The 18,660-nt window shown below is 46.8% G+C and overlaps 1 protein-coding gene across 3 annotated transcripts in view; it reads right to left on the bottom strand.

The window, feature by feature from the left end:
• Nav2 (neuron navigator 2) overlaps window positions 1–18,660 on the bottom strand; it is a 245,947-nt gene that overhangs the window by 196,718 nt on the left and 30,569 nt on the right. For all 3 annotated transcript variants that reach the window (XM_028787457.1, XM_028787459.1, XM_028787456.1), the window contains exons 3-4: window positions 12,908–12,980; window positions 4,253–4,520 (exon numbers count right to left, since the gene is read on the bottom strand). In XM_028787457.1, coding sequence (XP_028643290.1) covers window positions 4,253–4,520; window positions 12,908–12,980 — 341 coding nt within the window. The remainder of the gene's footprint in view (window positions 1–4,252; window positions 4,521–12,907; window positions 12,981–18,660) is intronic.

Below are 18,660 nucleotides of genomic sequence, written 5' to 3'. Positions count from 1 at the left end.
TAACTACCTAGAAACTCACCTCTTCCTATGAACAGGTTTCTCACGACAAGGTGAAATCAATACAATGTAAACATCCAGTCTGAGCCAGTCTACGCACATACAAAGCTTCTCACACACATACACACATTCCCACCCAAGCCCACTCTCAGAACTCCCCCAGATGAATCAATAGCCAAAGCATGTTTAGGTTTGGGTAACTGGAGACACAGAGCAGGGAGGGGAATCAACAGGGAACTCAGCCAGCAAGGAGGCAATGGGAAGAGTAGGCTGGGCTTAAACCATGCTTTGGAGGACACAGAGGACACTGCTAACCTAGAGATCTTTTTCTGACCCAGAGTGAAGCGGATGATTTTGCTTTGAGATGAGTCCTTAGATGATGCACTGCAGGGTAGGAAGGAAAAGATGGAACAGATGAGTGAGGAGAGACACATTAGACAAGCCAAGAGGAAGTTCACCATATTCTTCCCACTAAACACACAGTGCCCTCTAGGTCTAACTTCAGAGATTATAGTGTGAAGAAACTACTGTCAAGATTATCTAAAGCCTAGACTTGTGATCTCAGGTACTCAGGAGGCTGAGGAGGATGGATGGTGTCTTTGTTACTTTTCTATTGCTCTAAACAGATGTCGTGACCAAGGCAGCTTATAGAAAAGTCTACTGGGGCTTCCAGTTTCCGAGGGTGAGTCCATGACCATCAAAGAGTGGTACCAACCACCACAGTTGGCATTTCAAGATCTGCTGGAGCCAGAGGGAGTTTGGGGTCAGCCCTGTCAACTTACTGAGACCTTGTTTTAAAATACGAAGTAAAAAGAAAGCTGGGTATATGGTCTAGTAACTGAGCGCTTCCTGAATGTGAGCAAGGCCCTAGATTTAATACCAATGACTGTAAGACAAAACAAAGGATCTAGCTCAGGACTTTCAGGTTGTTAATCCCTCTGCCCGCCCGCCTCCCCCCCCCCCCAGCCCCCCCAAGCCCCCTTCAGCCCCCCCCCGTTACCATACTAAATATCTTTGCTGACTTCACTCATCGATACTCTTTCTTTATACTTTTTGTTTGATTTGGTTTTCTGTGATAGGGTCTCACACCTGGGCTGCTCTGAGTCCTTCACTTTACAGTTTGGGCTGCCGTGGAATTTGTGGCAATCCTCTTGTCTCATCTTTTCCTTCCTGTTTTTCTATCTCTCTAAAGCACTGCAATGCTTGACATAGAAAGCAGTTATAACACAAAGCAATACTCTCTAAAGTACTGACGTGCCGATTTCACAGGATTATTCACTGGGGTATAAAGACAATTCTCCATCAATGTGCACATATAAAAACCCTTGGTCAGATTTAATCAATTTATAGTTATTTTGTGTCATTTATCTTTCTTATGCCTTTTTGGATAAAGGTTAGGTACTAGAGATGGCAAGTATTCTACCACAGAGCTGTCTCCCAACCTGAAGCACTTATTCTGACATCTATTTCCCTTGTAGTATATTCATGGAAAAATCTGAGTTAAGAAGCACTGTTCTCTGGGAGTGAAAGGAGAGTAGAGAACGGTGAGGAAAAAAAAGAAATCAAGGAATTTTCAGATATTTCCTAAATAACGGAATATGGACTGTATTTAAGATAGACACAAGTGGAAAGAAACGCAAGGCTTAGAAAATGCGCTCCTTCCAGAGACTCTATACTGTAGGAAACGTCATGTTGTGAACTATAGGTCAAGTGCCCAGTCACAATGGAGACTGTAAAGTGACTAGGCACACATGGCTGCTCTGACATTGTTACACCTATGTCTCAAATGTTCTTGAGTGATATAGGAAAGCTTCTTAGAAAGCCGCCAAATCTTGGTGTTTGCTGTACTGGAGCATAGAACCTAGACATGTGTTTTTTTTTTTTTTCTATTTTTAAAGATGTATTTATTTTTATTTATTTGAATACACTGTAGCTGTCTTCAGACACACCAGAAGAGGGCATCGGATCCCATTACAGATGGTTGTGAGCCCCCATGTAGTTGCTGAGAATTGAACTCAGAACCTCTGGAAGACCAGTCAGTGGTCTTAACTGCTAAGCCATCTCCAGCCCCCTAGACCTGTTCTTAATGGGCATGTCTGCATCTTGAAGAGTTCTAACAAAATACCAGAACAGACCTGGCATCTAGGATGCTCACGCCCGTACCTGACACTAATAGCCAAGTGTCCCAATGGCTATCCTTTGGGGCTTTGGCTACCAAAGATAGCCAGAGGGTTAGTATGGGATATCTTACGTCTAGACCTTGGCAAGACGCTTTGAAAGTAAGAGTGGGAAGTGACAGTGCACAGCAGATGGGACTACTCACGTGCAGAAGTACTCAGCCTGGCGGGATAGGAGAGTGAATGAGGACATAACCACTCAGCTCCTAGTCCATGCCTCCACTTTGTGGGGCCAGAAAGCATGGCATTATGGCAAGAACCCTTCTGCATTGGAGTAAATGAGTTTAAAATAAAACTGACTTGAGTGTGGCTGTTCTTGAGGTATGAAGTGATCTTTAGCAATAGGTTGCTTTTCTTACAACCTAAACAACTGGGCTTTATTATTTGGGCTGCCTCTTCTTCCTCAACTCTAGATAGTGAATCTGTTTGTAGGCTCCTTGACTCAACCTTCAACATATCCCCCAGGGTCCATCTCCATCTACCTCAGACCATCGTGTTCAAGTCACTCACACTATCTAGTCTGCAGAGGTCTCCTTCACTAGAGTCCTTTTCACTCTTTCTCCCCGACAAGCTTATTCATCGGAGAATTCTTTTTCTTAATGTAAATCCAGTTGAACTGTCAGGCTCCTTTAGCTTCCTGGCTCCTCAGAAAAGAGTCCAAACTCACTTCATTCCACCTGACTTTGGTACCATATCCATCACCACACAGAGCCTTCTTTGCTTGTGGGCAATCATCTGGTTCCTTCTTCCCACTCCCATGCCAAGCTTGCTCCTAGCACAGAGCCTCCACACTAGCTGCCCCCCTGTCAGATCTCTGCAGTTGAGGTTTGCATGGTTAGTTTCCTCCCAGTCATGAGGTGCCATGGCCTCAGAGGGGACTTCCCATTAACCCAGCCTAAACTATCAACCCTGAATCCCATCATCTTCCTGTGGACACACTGTCTTTCCCATCTTCCTCCTGGTTCATATGCTCGTTGCGCAGCCTCCTCCGGGGACACGTAGAGAGCGGGTATCATGGCTATCACTCATCTCTGACTCCCAAATGACTAATAGCACCTGGCACATAGAAGACTTTGCTCTCACTAGGTAATAGAATGCAAACAGGCAGATTCAAGGTTCGGAGCAGACATGCAACAACAACCATAACAACTTAACTATGAGGCTCTCTCCACTTCTCACACAGAACTTTTCCCTGCACTATAATTCTAGCGAGCATTTCAGGGAATGGGCCTGTGCAGAAGGCAGCGTGGCAGTGATGCACTCAACTCAGGGGAGAGTTCCCAGCCAGACGCTCCTCCAAGGAAAGAGCACAGTGCCTGGCTGCTTGGTGCCTCTCTCTCTCTCTCTCTCTCTCTCTCTCTCTCTCTCTCTCTCTCTCTTCCTCCCTCTCTCTCTCTCATTGCTAGTCCATGCAGCTCTCCTATTTCACAAATTTCCATAATGCCAGTTGGATAATTAGATAATTAATTAAGGGGCCTCATTTACATCAGACCCGTGCCTCCTGGCTGTAAATACCCTGCCAGGTGGGAAACTGCACTTTTCATGGGGACACACAGCTGTGACTCCAAGGTAGTTGTGGATCAAGCAGCTCTGGGCTTGGTTTGTGGCTAGCAGGTGTTAAAGGGCTAACGAGTTCGGGAAGCCTTCTGTACTGGTACTTTGGGGCATGGTGTTTTTCAGCACACATTCAATGAAATCAAGCAACCAATCAGGCCAGTGGCACTGGGCTTCACTGCTAGCAATGTGTAGCTTACAAGAAGACAGTTATTATTATAGGCATTTCTACAGGACTTTCTCCTGTGTCAAAAGCTTTCCAGTTTTCTAATACATCAGTCTTTTTCTGCCATTAAAGCAAATGACTTGTGGGTGATCTTTTACAGAACAGCTTAGGAATTTGCAGGCCTCTTCCTGACCTGTATGAACACACATCTCCACTGTGTACAGCCTTGTTGTATCTATCTTGAGGCCATGCTAATTCCTCACAAATGAGCACCACAGACCCCACAGGCTACCCTACACAGCTGGGGAGAAGGACACCTAAAGATCGGCAGTGCCATCTGTCCCCGAGAGGAGCCCACCTGGACTGCATTTCCGCTTGTGTTTTTGCTTGCTGATGTGAAACTGGCTGGAGGGGCTGGCACGGGGCTTGGGGAGTGGCCAGCCCCTGTTGCTGAGGAATGCCAGGCTGGCACTGGGAAGGCGCCCCAGCCACCTGAGACCCGGCAGGTGGCAGAGGGGATGATGAGAGGTGCTGCTTCTCAGGCTGCTGCTGTTGCTGCTGCTGCTTGTATCGGGAGAGGCTGAAGAAGAGGCCTAGAATGGCCTTGAGGTTCCCATTCCTGATCTCTGCAAGACAATAAGGAGGTTCTTGTCACCAGAGGCATACATGTGGAAAACAGTCAACCTTGTCAAATCGATAGCATGGTTGAAACTGCCATGAAATTGTAAATGTTTTTTAGGAAAACCTAATTTTGTACGCAACATGCCCTCCCTGTCTAAACTAGAAATGACTTAGCATAGTCAATTGACTTGTTGTTTTCATAAATAAAACTTAAGGTCCTTGTTTAACATGTATCAGATGTTTAAGAACAAATGTGCAAGAATGCCTTTGCACAGTTTAAATAAAATAAGGATTCTTGTCAGCCTTTCTTTTCCATGTTCAATGGGCTTCAACCACACCTGAGTTCAACTCCTGAAGGTCCATTAAAATCACTCCTAAACCACAAAGAGATTAGTCTAGTCTCCTTCTGGGGTTGCAGTAGATGTCCTAGGCAAGTCAGAACTGGCTGGCTGGCTGGCCGGCTGGCAAGGGCCAGGAGGAACTTCTCAGTAAGAATACCAGTGAAAGAATGAGTGTCCCTCTCAAGACTGCGCCTGTGGTCTGGGCAAGGCTGGAGATCCTAGACTGCTCTCTGGCACTAGCAGAGGCACTATGGTCTAGCTCCTTCTGCCAAGTCCACACTCTGAGCCTCAAGCCATACAAAGCATGCCAAGTGGCTGCCGTCGCAACCAAATCCTTCCTCTCCTCTACCCAGTCAGCTTTTCAAACCCATGGCTCAGCCTGTGTTTTCCCTTGAACCCATAACTCTAATTTAGGCTTTGAGTGTGCGGCAAGAGAGTGTAAGAACCAGCTCCCTTCAGGACTTACGCGAAATATTTCCTATATGAAAATAAATTTGAACAGAGAGGGAAGAATTTTAAATTCTAGACGGTACTTTTTAGATATTAAAATGCATTTGCCCCGAGGCATGTATAAAGAGCTGTGGCAAGGAATGAAATATTTATTCCATACAGAAACTGAGCAACCATCCTTTTATGTAGCATATTAAATACCAGCCGCCAATGGCCAGAGGCTACGCTGACCCCAAGGCGGTGACGTAGGGCCACTAAGAAAGAGGAACATCAGAGAAGAAAACCCAGAGAGGTGATATTCTCCATACTCCTCTGCTATGCTAGGGAAAAGGATGCTAGCACAAAGCTAGGCCAAGGAAACTTTAGGGGTCTTGTGAGAGGGTAGGAGTCAGCAGGCCTGCTTGTATGGGAAACGCAGGCCTCTGGCTGAGCCCTGGCTGAGGAAACTTTCCCAGGAAGGCACAAGGACTTCCTCTAAGGTCCAACACAGTCAATTATGGGTGAAGGAAAGTAATGCATGCCTTCAGAACAAGCCATGTTCCCACATGGAAGGAAGGGCAGCCAGTCAGGCCTTTGGACCTGTGTCCAACCCTCCACTCCCAAGTTAGACTGGGACAGAGCAATTGTTTTGTCAAAGCACCCCTTTCCTCAGGCTGTGAGGATAACGATACGCCCTTCTGGAAGCCAGTCTACCCATCATACTTGGAAAGCTAGCAGGTTCTGTGACGGCTAACAGGTGCAGCAGAGAATTTACAAAGTCTGCACCTCCAGACTCCAGCCTGCACTCTACCTCCTCCAGTTGTGCAAGTCCTGCCATCTCTCCGGGCCTCTGAGGAAGGACAATCCTTCCACAGCCAGCCGCAGCATGCATAGCTGTCTTTGCAGAGCAAACGATGGCATCTATGTCAAGATTCACTGGGTGGGAATAATGGTGGTCTCCACCACTCTTGGTGCTACGGGAAGAACACAGCCCAGAACCCCAAAGAAAACAGCCATACAGCCTCATGCTGCATGAATAAGTCTCTTATGCTGATGACTCTTCCAAAGTTACTCTGCCAACTAGGGACTGAACTCAGGTCATCAGGCTTGGCAGCAAAATGCCTGTGCCTGCTAAGCCTTTTCTCCAGCCCCAAATCATGATATTGATACATTGGGCTCTTAATTATGCCACAAGGACCAGTGGAAGTCAGGGATGACCTAGTCCAATTGGGATGCCCAGCCATTGCCTATGAACTACCCACTGTGACACAGATTCACAGGATTCTCAGAGGTGAGGGTGCGCTCCCTAGCTTGGCTGTGGGCGGGAGTATGACTCAGTCAGTGACTTCAGTCACGGGGAAACAGAAGCCAACAGTAAAGGACAACACATCTCTAGTCATTGGTTGGACAGAGACCTGAGTAAGGGATGAAATTCAGAAATTAATCAAGTGTCAACATTCAAATGAACACCACTGAAGGAACATGGGGAAGAATGAACTAATACCCCTCAAAATATGAATTTACTGGAGAGATAATAGCTATTCTTAGAGATGAAATCTATGTAAAATCTATCTTTTGTGCTTTTCCCAGTTATCAGGATGGTGAGTAGTATAATTAGCAAGTTTTATGACTGACTAGAGTGTACCTCCAAGCTGGCTGCAAGCTCATGGTGTCTGTCATTTTGACGCCCTGGACAGGGATACTTAAGGGGAAGCTGGAAGTCAGAAGGATAGTGAGATTTCTCCAAGGTGGGACTTGAACCCAGGTTTTTTTCCTAGGTCAGGGGTTGGTTTTCCTAACACTGTGTGACTTGGCTTGCTTGCATGCTCATCACATATGGTGAATTTAAAAACAGATCAAATAATGTTTTCTTTACTAAGGTAGCTCATGGGCACGTAGTATTTTTTTTTTAATCTTCCTGGTGCTTTCAACATCCTTAACACATTTTTTAAATAAACCACACAAGAAAAACAAAAGGGAGGGAGAACCAAGAAAAGCTAAAAAGGAGAATTAAAAATCCCAGTATGTCCCAGGCGGGACTTCGGGCTGGCCTTACACAGTAGTGGACATGTCCATACCAGTGCCCAAAGCCTGACAGCCCACCCTACACAGCTGTCAATACTGGGCTTGTAGCTACCATGACCAACAAGCCATTTGCAACTCTTGACTGTTTGCTTCCTTTTCCCCTAAAGCATCTCCACCTATCAGAGGTCATGGTACTACCCCAGCCATTACACGTTTTTCTCGATACTTTTATTATAAACATCATAGACTCATAAGCCAACCCTGGGGGTTGAACCTCTATAGTTTTTCCTTAAAGGCTTCGAGTTGTAAGACTCAAGGCCTCTGAGCCCCTGTTTCCTTACCCCACACACTGAGTACATCTCAGTATTCCTTCCCCGGGGGTTGTTAGAAGTGTGAAGAGAGGGGATGAGAAACTGAGTACCCAGCACCCGCAGTACCACCTCACTCTGTATTTTGAGCTCAAGAACACACAGGCCCTCTCTACCTGCAGCTCTCTCCGCTCCCTGTCTGGGCCTTCCACCCAAAGGAACCCTGAGAAGGAGTCTTCCCACCCAGCTTTCCCAAAGGGACACACAAAGAAACCATCACAAATAATCTCACAGTGGACAGAGTTCAACAGTGGCTTTCTTTCTGTTTCTTCAAATAAATCGAAGTATTACACAGCCGGTGTGCATACATAAAACTAAGTCTACAATCCAATGACTTGTAGTGAGTTTAACCGGTTCTAATTTTAAAACATTTCTATTAAGGTAATTTCCTGTATTCAGTGGCAATCAATCCCCAAATTCCCAGGCACCCATGAATCTGCTCTCTCTACAGATTTTCCTTTCCTAGACACCGTATGTAAATCATTTAACTTGTAATCTTTTGTGTTGGTTTCTTTTACTTAGCATATTAGTTTGGGGTTTTTTTTTCCATTTTTTGTTTTTAACTTTAGCTTTATAGTACTAAGGATTAAATCTAGGGCCTTGCACACACTAGGCAAGCCTTACACCACTGGGCTGGCTGCATCACCACCCCTTAGCCTAAGTTTTGTTCAACCACATTAGAACACGCTTGGGCTTTATAGCACTGCATAGTGTATCACTATATGGGCATACCATATTTTCCTTATTGGTTCCCCAGTTGATGAAATTATGTTTTCATATCACAAAGAACTCAACAGGAGTGAAAGTTCTAAAAGCCACCTATCCTATCCTATGGGTGGTCCCTAACAGACAGTATCCCAAATAGCTAGAATTGTCTTCTGCCCACATTTCCAAATGGTATTTGTCTGGTGAACCAATTCCATAGAGGAAGCCGAGAAACCAAACCCCGAAAGACCACAAGAATGTTGACATTTCCCAAGGCATTGGGAAGGGAGCCTCTTTCTGCACATGATTGGCCAAGCTTACCTAGACTTCTAACACAGGTTAAAAACAGGAACACCCAGAGTGAAGTGTCTGGCCCAGGGAGACTCTGGTCTGGCCACCCTCTTTTGAAGGGAAGGCCAAATGGCACAGACTATTCTGTTTCAGGGATATCCACTACTGTCAGGACACATACCTTCTCTGGTTTCTGCCTGACCCCTGTGTTCCCACTGGCTTGTACTAATCACTTAGACATAAGAACTAATTTATCTTAGATATAAGATAAATCTGCAGAGATGATATAAGTAATTCCAGGCACCACAGCTAAGTCAAAAGATGTTTGGTTTTTTTTATTTTTTGTTTGTTTGGTTAGTTGTTTTGTTTTAGTTTTTCAAGACAGGGTTTCACTATGTAACCCTAGCTGTCCTGGAATTCCCTTTGTAGACCAGGCTGGCCTCAGACTCAAAGAGATCCACCTGCTTCTACCTCCCAAGTGCTGGGATTAAAGATGTATGCCATTACCACCTGGTTTGTTTTGAGTTTTCAAGACAAGGTCTCATGTAGCCCAGCCTGACCTGGATCTCAGTATACAACCAAAGACGACCTTGAACTTGTGATACCCCTGGCTGTACATCTCAAATGCTGGGCTTGGAAGCATGTACCTCCATACTTCCCTTATGTGGTGCTGGAGATTGAAACCCAGCTTCTTGCATGTTAGGCAACCACTCTCCCAATGAGCATGTTACTAACGTTACATCTTTGGCAACGTTATTTTGTTTCAATGCTTTTTTTTTTTTTGTAAACAGAGTCTCACTTAGCTTGATACTCTCTAAATGGACCAGGCTGACATCAAAATACTATAAACCAACAGGCTTTGCCTGGGGTTAAAGGAATGGCTACCACACTGGGCTTGTTTTAACATTTTTTTTAATTTTTTCTGTTTTCTTTCTTTTTTTTTAAGATTTTTTTAAAGATGTATTTATTATGTGAATACACTATAGCTGTTTTCACGCACACCAGAAGAGGGCATCAGATCCTATTACAGATGGTTGTGAGCCACCATGTGGTTGCCGGGGATTGAACTCAGGACCTCTGAAAGAGCGGTCAATACTCTTCTTAACCACTGAGCCATCTCTCCAGCCCAATTTTATTTCTTAATCACTTTGCATCCTGCTCACTGCCCCCTTCCCAGCCACCCCCCTCCCACAATCCTTCCCCTCTCCCTCCCTCCCTCCCCTTCTCCTCTGGGGGCAGGGAATCCCAGTTAGGTCAGGAAGTCCTATACATCAGAACAGCAATATGAACAACCCTGCCCCAGAGGGGAGGAGCGAGTTTGAGTCATAAGGAAGGGGACTGCTGAGTCCAGGCCCTCCCGCTTGCCTCTCTGCCCATGGTCACGGTCACCTGCAATGTCAGAAAATCATCATAGTGTTTTAAAAAATAATGTTGTTTTAATGTCCTTTGTTTTCCTTTTGAAGCCAACTGATTGCCCCAGGCTCCTCTTGAGAAGCAGCTGGCAGCTGGAAAGCCCCACAGACACACCTCCGCCCTTTCCCAGTGATTACAGCTGGCTCTGGAACGGGTGGGTCTTGCACACCTGTCCCGCGGTGCTGGAGTAGCACAGGCCTGCCCCAACCTGCCTTTAGAGAGCCACACAGAGCCTTTGTTCCAGGCCCAGACGGCGGGTGCCCAGGGGCAGTGGCTACAGCAGTAGTCCACAGAGGTGATACTGGTCTGAGTGGCCCCCTGGCCTACACCTCCTGCACTCTTTGTGCCCTAGAAGTTCAGCCCCATCTCTCTGCTCTTGGAGATGTGCCAGAGTCTGCCAGTTTAAGCCTGCCCTGCCCTGGGGTGATGTTTAAGATCTGCCCTGCCCACAGTCCTTCCAGACTCCACCTGTCAGAACTGACAACCTGTTCTGGGAGACAGTTGGGAGTGGGGGTGCACTTTCTGAGAATACCTGGAGTCCTCCAGGCCTTGAGTCCATCCTCCCCTGTGGTGGAGAAGCAGGGGTCGAGGATGAGGTGTGCTCCATCAAGGACTGGGCACTCTGGGTACTTTTTGGGTACCTACATCTACAAGTTGACTATGACTAACAAGAGCTGTGCTTGAGGAAGTGCAGTGCCCAGTGCAGCTAAAAAAATGAAAGACAGATGCCCTGCTTGGACAGCCTGGGTGCCATCCCAGAGATAGGGGTGCGTCTCTAGCTTTTCCAAGGTGAATAGGCACTTACCAGAGATGTCACTCATAATCTCTCTTTGTGTGTGGTGTGTACATGTGTGCACATGGGTGTGTCCAAATGCACTGTACGGGGAGCCTCTCATTTCTGAACTTGAAGCTTACCATCTGGCTAATTGTCTGGTTACCTCCTGTCACCAACCTCTATCGTCCTCAACTCCAAGTCCTAGGTGTATGGGCAAAGCATGAGATGCCATGATCACTGGGGACCAGCTCTGGTCTTCATGCTCACACAGAAAGCACTTTACTCATTGAGGTTATCTCTCAGCCCCACTCAGCTTTCAGCCAGTTCCTCCATCAGTAAACCATGAATCCTGTAAACTCCATCTTCAGCTATGAGAACTGGAGTCAATGCCGACAAGCCCAACAGAGCACAGTTAGCATCTGTTCAGTAAACACTGTAAAGACGTCTATGCCTTCCGAGGATACAGAGATGAGAGAACAAATGAAGTAGAAAGGCAGACAACAGGCAGCTGCTAAGTGGCCAGAGTTCACCTCCATGCCTAAGGGAGGAGGCAAGACTGCATAACTCTGTAAAAGTCCCTGCAGATGCTCTCCTGGGAGGACAGAGGCCTGCACCATTCATTCCTAGACACTAAGAGGAACATGCTCTGCCACCTACTGGTCAGCACAGGAATAGCATGGGGGGACATCCTGTACACTGAATTTGTGTTTACTACTGTACACGGTAGGTTCCAGCAATGTACACTAAGTCCACTAAGGTGAGACCCATAGCTAGGGCAGGGCAACCTTCTAAGCATTTTTTCTGTAAGTCTTCAGATTAAAGTTGGCTAAGCTACTCCTGAGACTCATGGAACAGGTGACCAGGCCTGCCCAAGGTCAGGCTTGGCAAAAGGAGAATTACAACCCTTTTCGGACACATTCCACACAGAGTCACACTGTGGATGTAGAAGCCACGGATGCCACCCACCTCTAACATGGAGGAGACAACAGTTCAGAAACACAGCCAGATGACCCAAGCTTTCATCGCTTTGCAAAGACAAGGCATAAGCCCATGCAGAACCCACGAGGTCTGCTAACTTACCTATTCCATCTTCGGACTCCGGCTTACTGCTCCCCTCAGCCCCGCCCCAGCTTCCAGGGCCAGTGCTCCCTTACATCTTTTCAGAGCACACTCCTGCTATGCTAGGACGAGCAATTGCACTGCCCCACTGCACTACCTGTTCCGGAAAACTGGAGGCAGGTGCCGACTAATGAGCTGGGAAGATGCCTGGCCTATGGCAGCTTCAGAGCTGGCAGCTGCCGGTGTTTACAAACAGGGGGAGGGGGAAGGAAGGGGAGAGAGCATCGGAGAGCAAGAGAGAGAGAGAGAGAGAGAGAGAGAGAGAGAGAGAGAGAGAGAGAGAGAGAGAGAGAGAGAGAGAGGTTGATTCCAGGTGGAAGTGTTGCCTGAGGAGGCAGATAATTCTGGCCAGCGGGCTCCAAACTATTATCCCATCTAACAACACGTCACTAGCAGACTATAGATGCTAATTGGTCACCAAATCCAAGTTAATTAAAAGCTAATCGGGAGGTTAAAAGGTGGTAGTGTGTTCACAAGCTCCACTCTGTCTTCAAAGAGCAAGGTGAGGTGCCACCAGTAAGGACAAAGTACGCGGTTCCCTTGGCCGCTGGATGGTTGAACTTGGTTCTGTGCTTGCATATTCTCTTTCCCACAGACAACGGCTGAGTGATAACCTGCTGCGCCACGGGACTGGGGATCAGTGTTGTTCAGGCAGGCACGTCTCCGACTGGAGCGGCGTGCTCCCTTTCTCTTCCCCCACCCCCTCCATGGCATGCAGATGTGGCATGCACACAGGGCTGCGTTCTTAGAGTGAGCTGAGCACTGTGAGGAAGTTAGTATCCTCAACTGTGCCGGAAAGGGCATCCTACCAGGACAGCCCACCGGCAGCCCTGGTCATGACTGCAGCAGCAGTTAATGGTTAGGGAACATGTGGGCCATAACAGGTGGGCATCGCTAATGACGAAAAGGAGTGGGCCCTGACTCACCTTCTGCAGACAGCCCCTGGGTGTTGATTCCCTTTGCTGCCAGGAAATTCAAGCAGGCATCTATGTTTTCAATCTAGAGGGGAAAAACACAAGACACATTTAATAACCATTCAGCTTTCTCCAGACACGCTCACGAGGAACCAACAGCAAGCAGAACGCACTCAAAAAGCGACCAATGAGATAGAAGCAAGGTTAGGACTCTGAAAGCGCTGTCTGTACTCGCACAGGAAGCAGTTACTTAATATCCTAACCACACGGGGCCAGAAGTCGAGGCCCTTGGATTGCTTGCAGATGCCAAAAATAACCAGGGTGGAATGAGATCTCTCATCTTGATCAATGTCACCACAGTGTGATCCTCAAAACTGGAGTGGTTGCCAGTAACACGGAGGTGGAGACGGAATTGACAGACCCACCCACCCTCCAGTTGCTGGGGGTAAATTTCCAGTTTCTAAAGGTTCGGGCAGTCAAATGTCCAAATGGTGAGTGGCAGCTTCAGCAGGGAGTCAGTGTTTACTCACAAAATTCTCAGCCTGGCAGACATTGGAGGTGATCACAGAGGCCCATGACCTCTGGGATGTTCCTGTCCTTTGTCCTCTTTGTGTCAAGGATACAGTCACTAGCCGGAGTCTGGGAGGCTGCCCATGTTTGCTTGTGTTGACACCAAGGCCAAGGGCAAATCGATGTCAGGCCTCCAACAAAAAAGCAATTAGGTCATTCCCAAAGGTCTGACTTAACTTCAGCTGTCAGGCCTAATTACTTTTTTTGTTTTAAAGGAGAATATCCTGGCTTGATAAATGTCTCTGGTGATCAAGAGTAAAAGAAACGGTTTTAGAGTGGGTGCAGTGATCTTAGGACTTCATAGAATTTGTGTTACACAGTAATGATTCCACCACTCCCATCCCCAACTAATTCCTGCAATGGGATTTCCCAGACTCTTCCATGTTTATATGCACTCAACCCAGTATTTACGACACGGAGTTTATTCTAAACTCACAGGACTGTCTTTCACAATGAACATACTGTCCTCCCCACTCTCAGGCAATGTCTTGATGGTTCCCCTCAGCTACAGCTGGTGAGAAGTGCTTTAGTTTAACAGCTCTGAGCACAGCCTGGCTCCGTGCTGGTCCTCATGAATTTGATTCACCCTGCTACGTGATCCAGACTTCATTCTGCCGCTGACCTCCGGCATGCTCCTTCTCCACTCCAGCCTGTAGATCTGCTCCTACCTCCTGAGGTCTTGGGTTCCAGGAGGGTATTAAAACATCTAACAAATTCCAGGCTTCTATCATGGTCTCACAGTGAGGGTGGCTCCCCCGTCTAACTCAATAAATAGGCCACAAGATCCCTGACTGAAATTGTGCCATCTTAGAAGAGCCCACATAACGCCCCCCCTCCCCCAGCTAGAAGTGACTCTCTCCAGGAACCCCCTTTTTATTTATTTATTTATTTATTTATTTACTTTATGTTATGAGATGTCTTCAGACACACCAGAAGAGGGCATTGGATCCCATTACAGATAGTTGTGAGCCACCATGTGTTTGCTGGGAATTGAATTCAGGACCTCTGGAGGGACAGTCAGTGCTCTTAACTGCTGAGCCATCTCCCCAGCCCACCCCCACCTTTCTTTTTTTTTAAACCCAGATTCCCTCTCCTTCCAGCCCACCTTGAAGGTCTTCACCAGACTGATATATTATAATTATGAGACCACTAAGTCCTAGCACCTTGGTGAGGAAATGAAAGTGGGGAGAGAGGAAGAGATTGCTTCCTGTATCACATGGTGTGTGGAGGGTGATCTGCTCCCATTTGAAAATACAGTAACAGATTTCCAAATACTGTTTTACCCTACTACAAAATCTTGCCTCTAAGAGAAAATATTAGTCATTAAAGAAAATACTGTCTGTGATGGTTTTATTTCTGCTATTTGTACAACAAAACACTTCATAGAAGTTTGTAGGCCCAAAAAAAGCACTGTTGTATAGATAAATACATGTAACAAGCACATACACACACACACACACTTATTTAAAGAAAAGCTGTCATTATGTTTCCCAGTATAAACTTGAACCCCTCAAGCAAGCTTCTGCCTCAATCTTTAGATTAGCTGCCACCACAGGTGTGCACAACCATTTCCAGTTCAAGCCACTTTCACTTTGAAACTACAGTAAAAGCATGAAATGTAATGAGTATTGTGATACACTTCTATAATGCAAGCATTTGGGGGTGTGGGTAGAGGCAGGAGAATTTGAAGTTGAAAGCCAGTCTGGGCTAAATGCTACCCTGTTTTGAAAGACAGACAAGAACAAGAGAGATACAGTTCAGAGCACTTGCTGACCTTGCAGAGGACTTGGGTTCAGTTCTCAGCACCCACATGGCAGATCACAATTGTCACCAACTCTCGTTCCAAGAGATCCGGTGCCCTCTTCTGGTTTTGGCAGATAGAAGGAACACATGTGGTGTACATGCATTCACGAAGGCCAAATAATCATACATTTAAAATAAATCTTAAAAACCAAACAAAAATATTGTACATGCCCATTCTTTCATGCCTGTCCTTTTCCATAACCCCATGCTGCTTCTTTAATAGAACATTTTATCTTGCATGTGGCTGATGAGAGAAGCTTAGGTAATTCTATCCCCGTGGGAAAAGAGAAAAGGAAAGGGCTGGCTGTCACCGAATTTTTGTTAATGCAAAAATTAAAAGTGATACAGTTAATAGTTACCTAGAAAGGGTCATGGAATAAGGCTAAATACTTTGGTACTGGAATAACAATGTGAAACTACGGGAAAAAATGATGGAGGGGGAGAGAAAGGGAGACAGGGAGAGAGGGAGAGACAGAGAGACAGACAGAGAGAGAGGCAGAGAGAGACATAGAGAGTGAGACATAGTGAGAGAGAGAGAGAGACAGAGAGAGAGAGAGAGAGAGAGAGAGAGAGAGAGAGAGAGAGAGAGAGAGACAGAGATTGGTTTAAGAAAAGCATTCTACAATACAGCACTTGTATGAACTCCCTTTCAAGGATCAGGGAACACGGTTATCCATTGCATCGACAGGACATTTAGTGCACACAGCATCGGGTACAGCACATGGCAGGCTCTTCTGGCAAGGCTGGCCTTACTATATTTCAATTCAGCCATCTGCCAGGTTTCCTCATAGCACTCAGTTCTATGAGAAGGATGAATAAGTATAAGCGTAATTATAAAAAAAGGCATAGAGGCATACTTTCTCCTTAGTTATTTTTTTGGAGTTCTACCATTCTTTTATACAATTTCACGGTGTCATTTAACATTCCCTCACAGGGGGAAGGGGAGAGTGGAGGAGGAGGGAAGAGAAAAAGTAGACAGTGCTGTAGGGGTAACATCTTAGGCTGCCATAGTGCAAGTTGGGGAAGGGGTGTCAACAACCATCTAGTAGGTAGAAGTCAATGACGGTCCTACTATGTGCACAACTGCCCTCTCCTGCACTTAGTAGGAGGGCAATCCTTTTCTCTGGGAAGGGCTATCCAGTCAGAAGGCCAATAGTGTTGCGGCTGAGACTCCTCGGGTTGGATGATTCATCCACAGCCTGGCTGTGCAGGTGTCAGACACTGAGCTCCGTTCTGTGGATGCCACTGATTTTAGTCAGGACCGTACGAGGGGGCAAGTGAGGTAAGAAAGCTAAGGCCAGGCCTTGGAACAAGATCACCCAGGGCAGTGAAAGGGTGGGGAAATGCACCCAGAAGGCCCTCCTATCCTGCTCAGGGGCCTGCAGCCACATACTTTCCCCCTTTGGGGTCCACAGAGCCATTCCATGCTCACTCCGGTTCCCCCTCAAAGCACATGAATCAGAGGAAGCATCTGAAACATCATTCTTTCAGTGTACAGAAAGCATTAGGACACCAAGAAAACACAAGGGACAACATCCAGAAGGCTAAACCACACGCCCAGGAAACGTTAGATAAAAAATAAAATAAAAACTGGGCCACCGTGGACAGGTCATGCACAAGCCCACAAGTACCTTGAAAATGTTCCCAATGCCCTAAACTCCGCACAGGAGGAGTTAAAAAAATTCCTCAAGAGACAAATCATGTTCTTTAATCATGTTCTTCTGGGGCTGGAAATCACTCCTGACAAAGGGGGCAGGGACCCTCACTCTTTTCATCTGCACCCCAGGAACACAGGGAGGCTGGGGAGCAGGAAGGGGTCAGGCCTGGATTCCAACCACCCCCAGCTTCATTTGGAACGAGATCAGAAGCAGGGCCTGCTGCTTTGATCCTGGTCCTGTCGTGATTACAATGTACCTTAAGGATTTCCTTCAAATATATAGCACAGGTGAGAAACCCAGCTCTTCACCCATTGAGACCACAAGCCACCACCGGACCCCAACAGCACCCCAGTGATCATTACAGCTAGCGCCAGAGATGCTCTTGTGCCTTCTCTAAAGAGGCTTCTGGCTCATGTGTGATCCAGACACCCAGTGAGAGCTGAGGGTCCTGTTAACACTGGGAGGCAGAGAGAAGGAAAAGAGACTCTTAACAAGAAAAGAATGTAAATATGACCAGACCTGTTCATTAGCACTGTGCAGCCAATAGAAACCACTTTCCAAAATTAGCTAAGAGGAAAACAAATCTGTGCAAAGTCTGACATTCTGGTATTGCCTAAGGGGACTGGGGATGGGTGAGGAGGCTTTTGTAATTGTGGCCATAGAGATGGGTCAAGAGATCTGGGATTGAGTCGCTCCAGTGGGCAGCATAGCTAAAGGTGTAAGCCCAGCAGAGGGGCCACCATGTAGCCTAGAGGCCTGGAAGCAGAAGGTAACTACTGAAGGATGGGGCAGGAAAAAGGAACACATGCTGGCCAGGATACCCTTCCCCAGAATCCCGTTGTTTGGAGCCAAATGTAGCACAGCCTTCATTCACTGTGAGCAGTCCTTTCTCCCCATCTGCCATCACCTTGAACTTGAACAGGTTCTTCACAGTATCTGTACTTCAGATTGTAGGGCAACCTCCATGGCTGTGTGTGTGACAGCCTTTGTCTCAGTACTCAGAATACCATTCCATAGCTTAGAATGCCCTTTAATTCCACTACTGAATCTGTAAGTTCAAGGCCAGCCTGGTCTATATAGCTAGTTCCAGGGCAGCCTGGAATATGTAGTGAGAAATAGACAGAAAAACTTTCAGTTGTGATCAAAGTTTGATTGGGTCTCATGCTAACAAATATGCAAACCCAGAGGCTGTTGTCTATCTCCTCTGTGGCTTAGACACTGATCAAATACCATCTGTTGTAGCAGTTGCCATGGCAACATCTTTCTCTGAATACCAGCATAGCTGAGTGCAAAGCACATGAAAATGCTGAATGTAAGGGAAGACGATGGTCTCTACTGTAGCCTGGTGTCCCTGGCACCATACCCAGTCCACACAAGCTTCACACTGTGCCCCTTGGTGCTCTCCACTCTGGAAGAGGGCAAGGAGCGAATGCACCAAAATCACACCAGGTCAGAGCTAGATTTTAAAAAAGCAAACAAACCACAAGATGTCTAGACCCTGGGCAAGGCTAGGTTTGAACGAGCAAGTTCTGTCTCTCAAAAAGCAGTGTGACTTCTAAAATCAGCTCAAATGACTTGCTCGTATGTGTATGTGTGCACATGTATGAGAAAGGGAGGGAGGGAGGGAGAGAGGGGGAGAGGGAGGGGGAGAGAGAGGGAGAGAGAGAGAAAAGGAAGGAGGGAGGGAGGGAGGGAAACAGAGAGGGGGAGAGAGGGGGAGGGAGGGAGGGAGGA

The sequence above is a fragment of the Grammomys surdaster genome, unplaced genomic scaffold, assembly GCF_004785775.1.
Source record: "Grammomys surdaster isolate TR1022 unplaced genomic scaffold, NIH_TR_1.0 125635, whole genome shotgun sequence".
NCBI classification, from domain to species: domain Eukaryota; kingdom Metazoa; phylum Chordata; class Mammalia; order Rodentia; family Muridae; genus Grammomys; species Grammomys surdaster.
The sequence above is the reverse complement of the archived record's forward strand: the minus strand, read 5'-3'. Positions and strand labels throughout refer to the sequence as shown.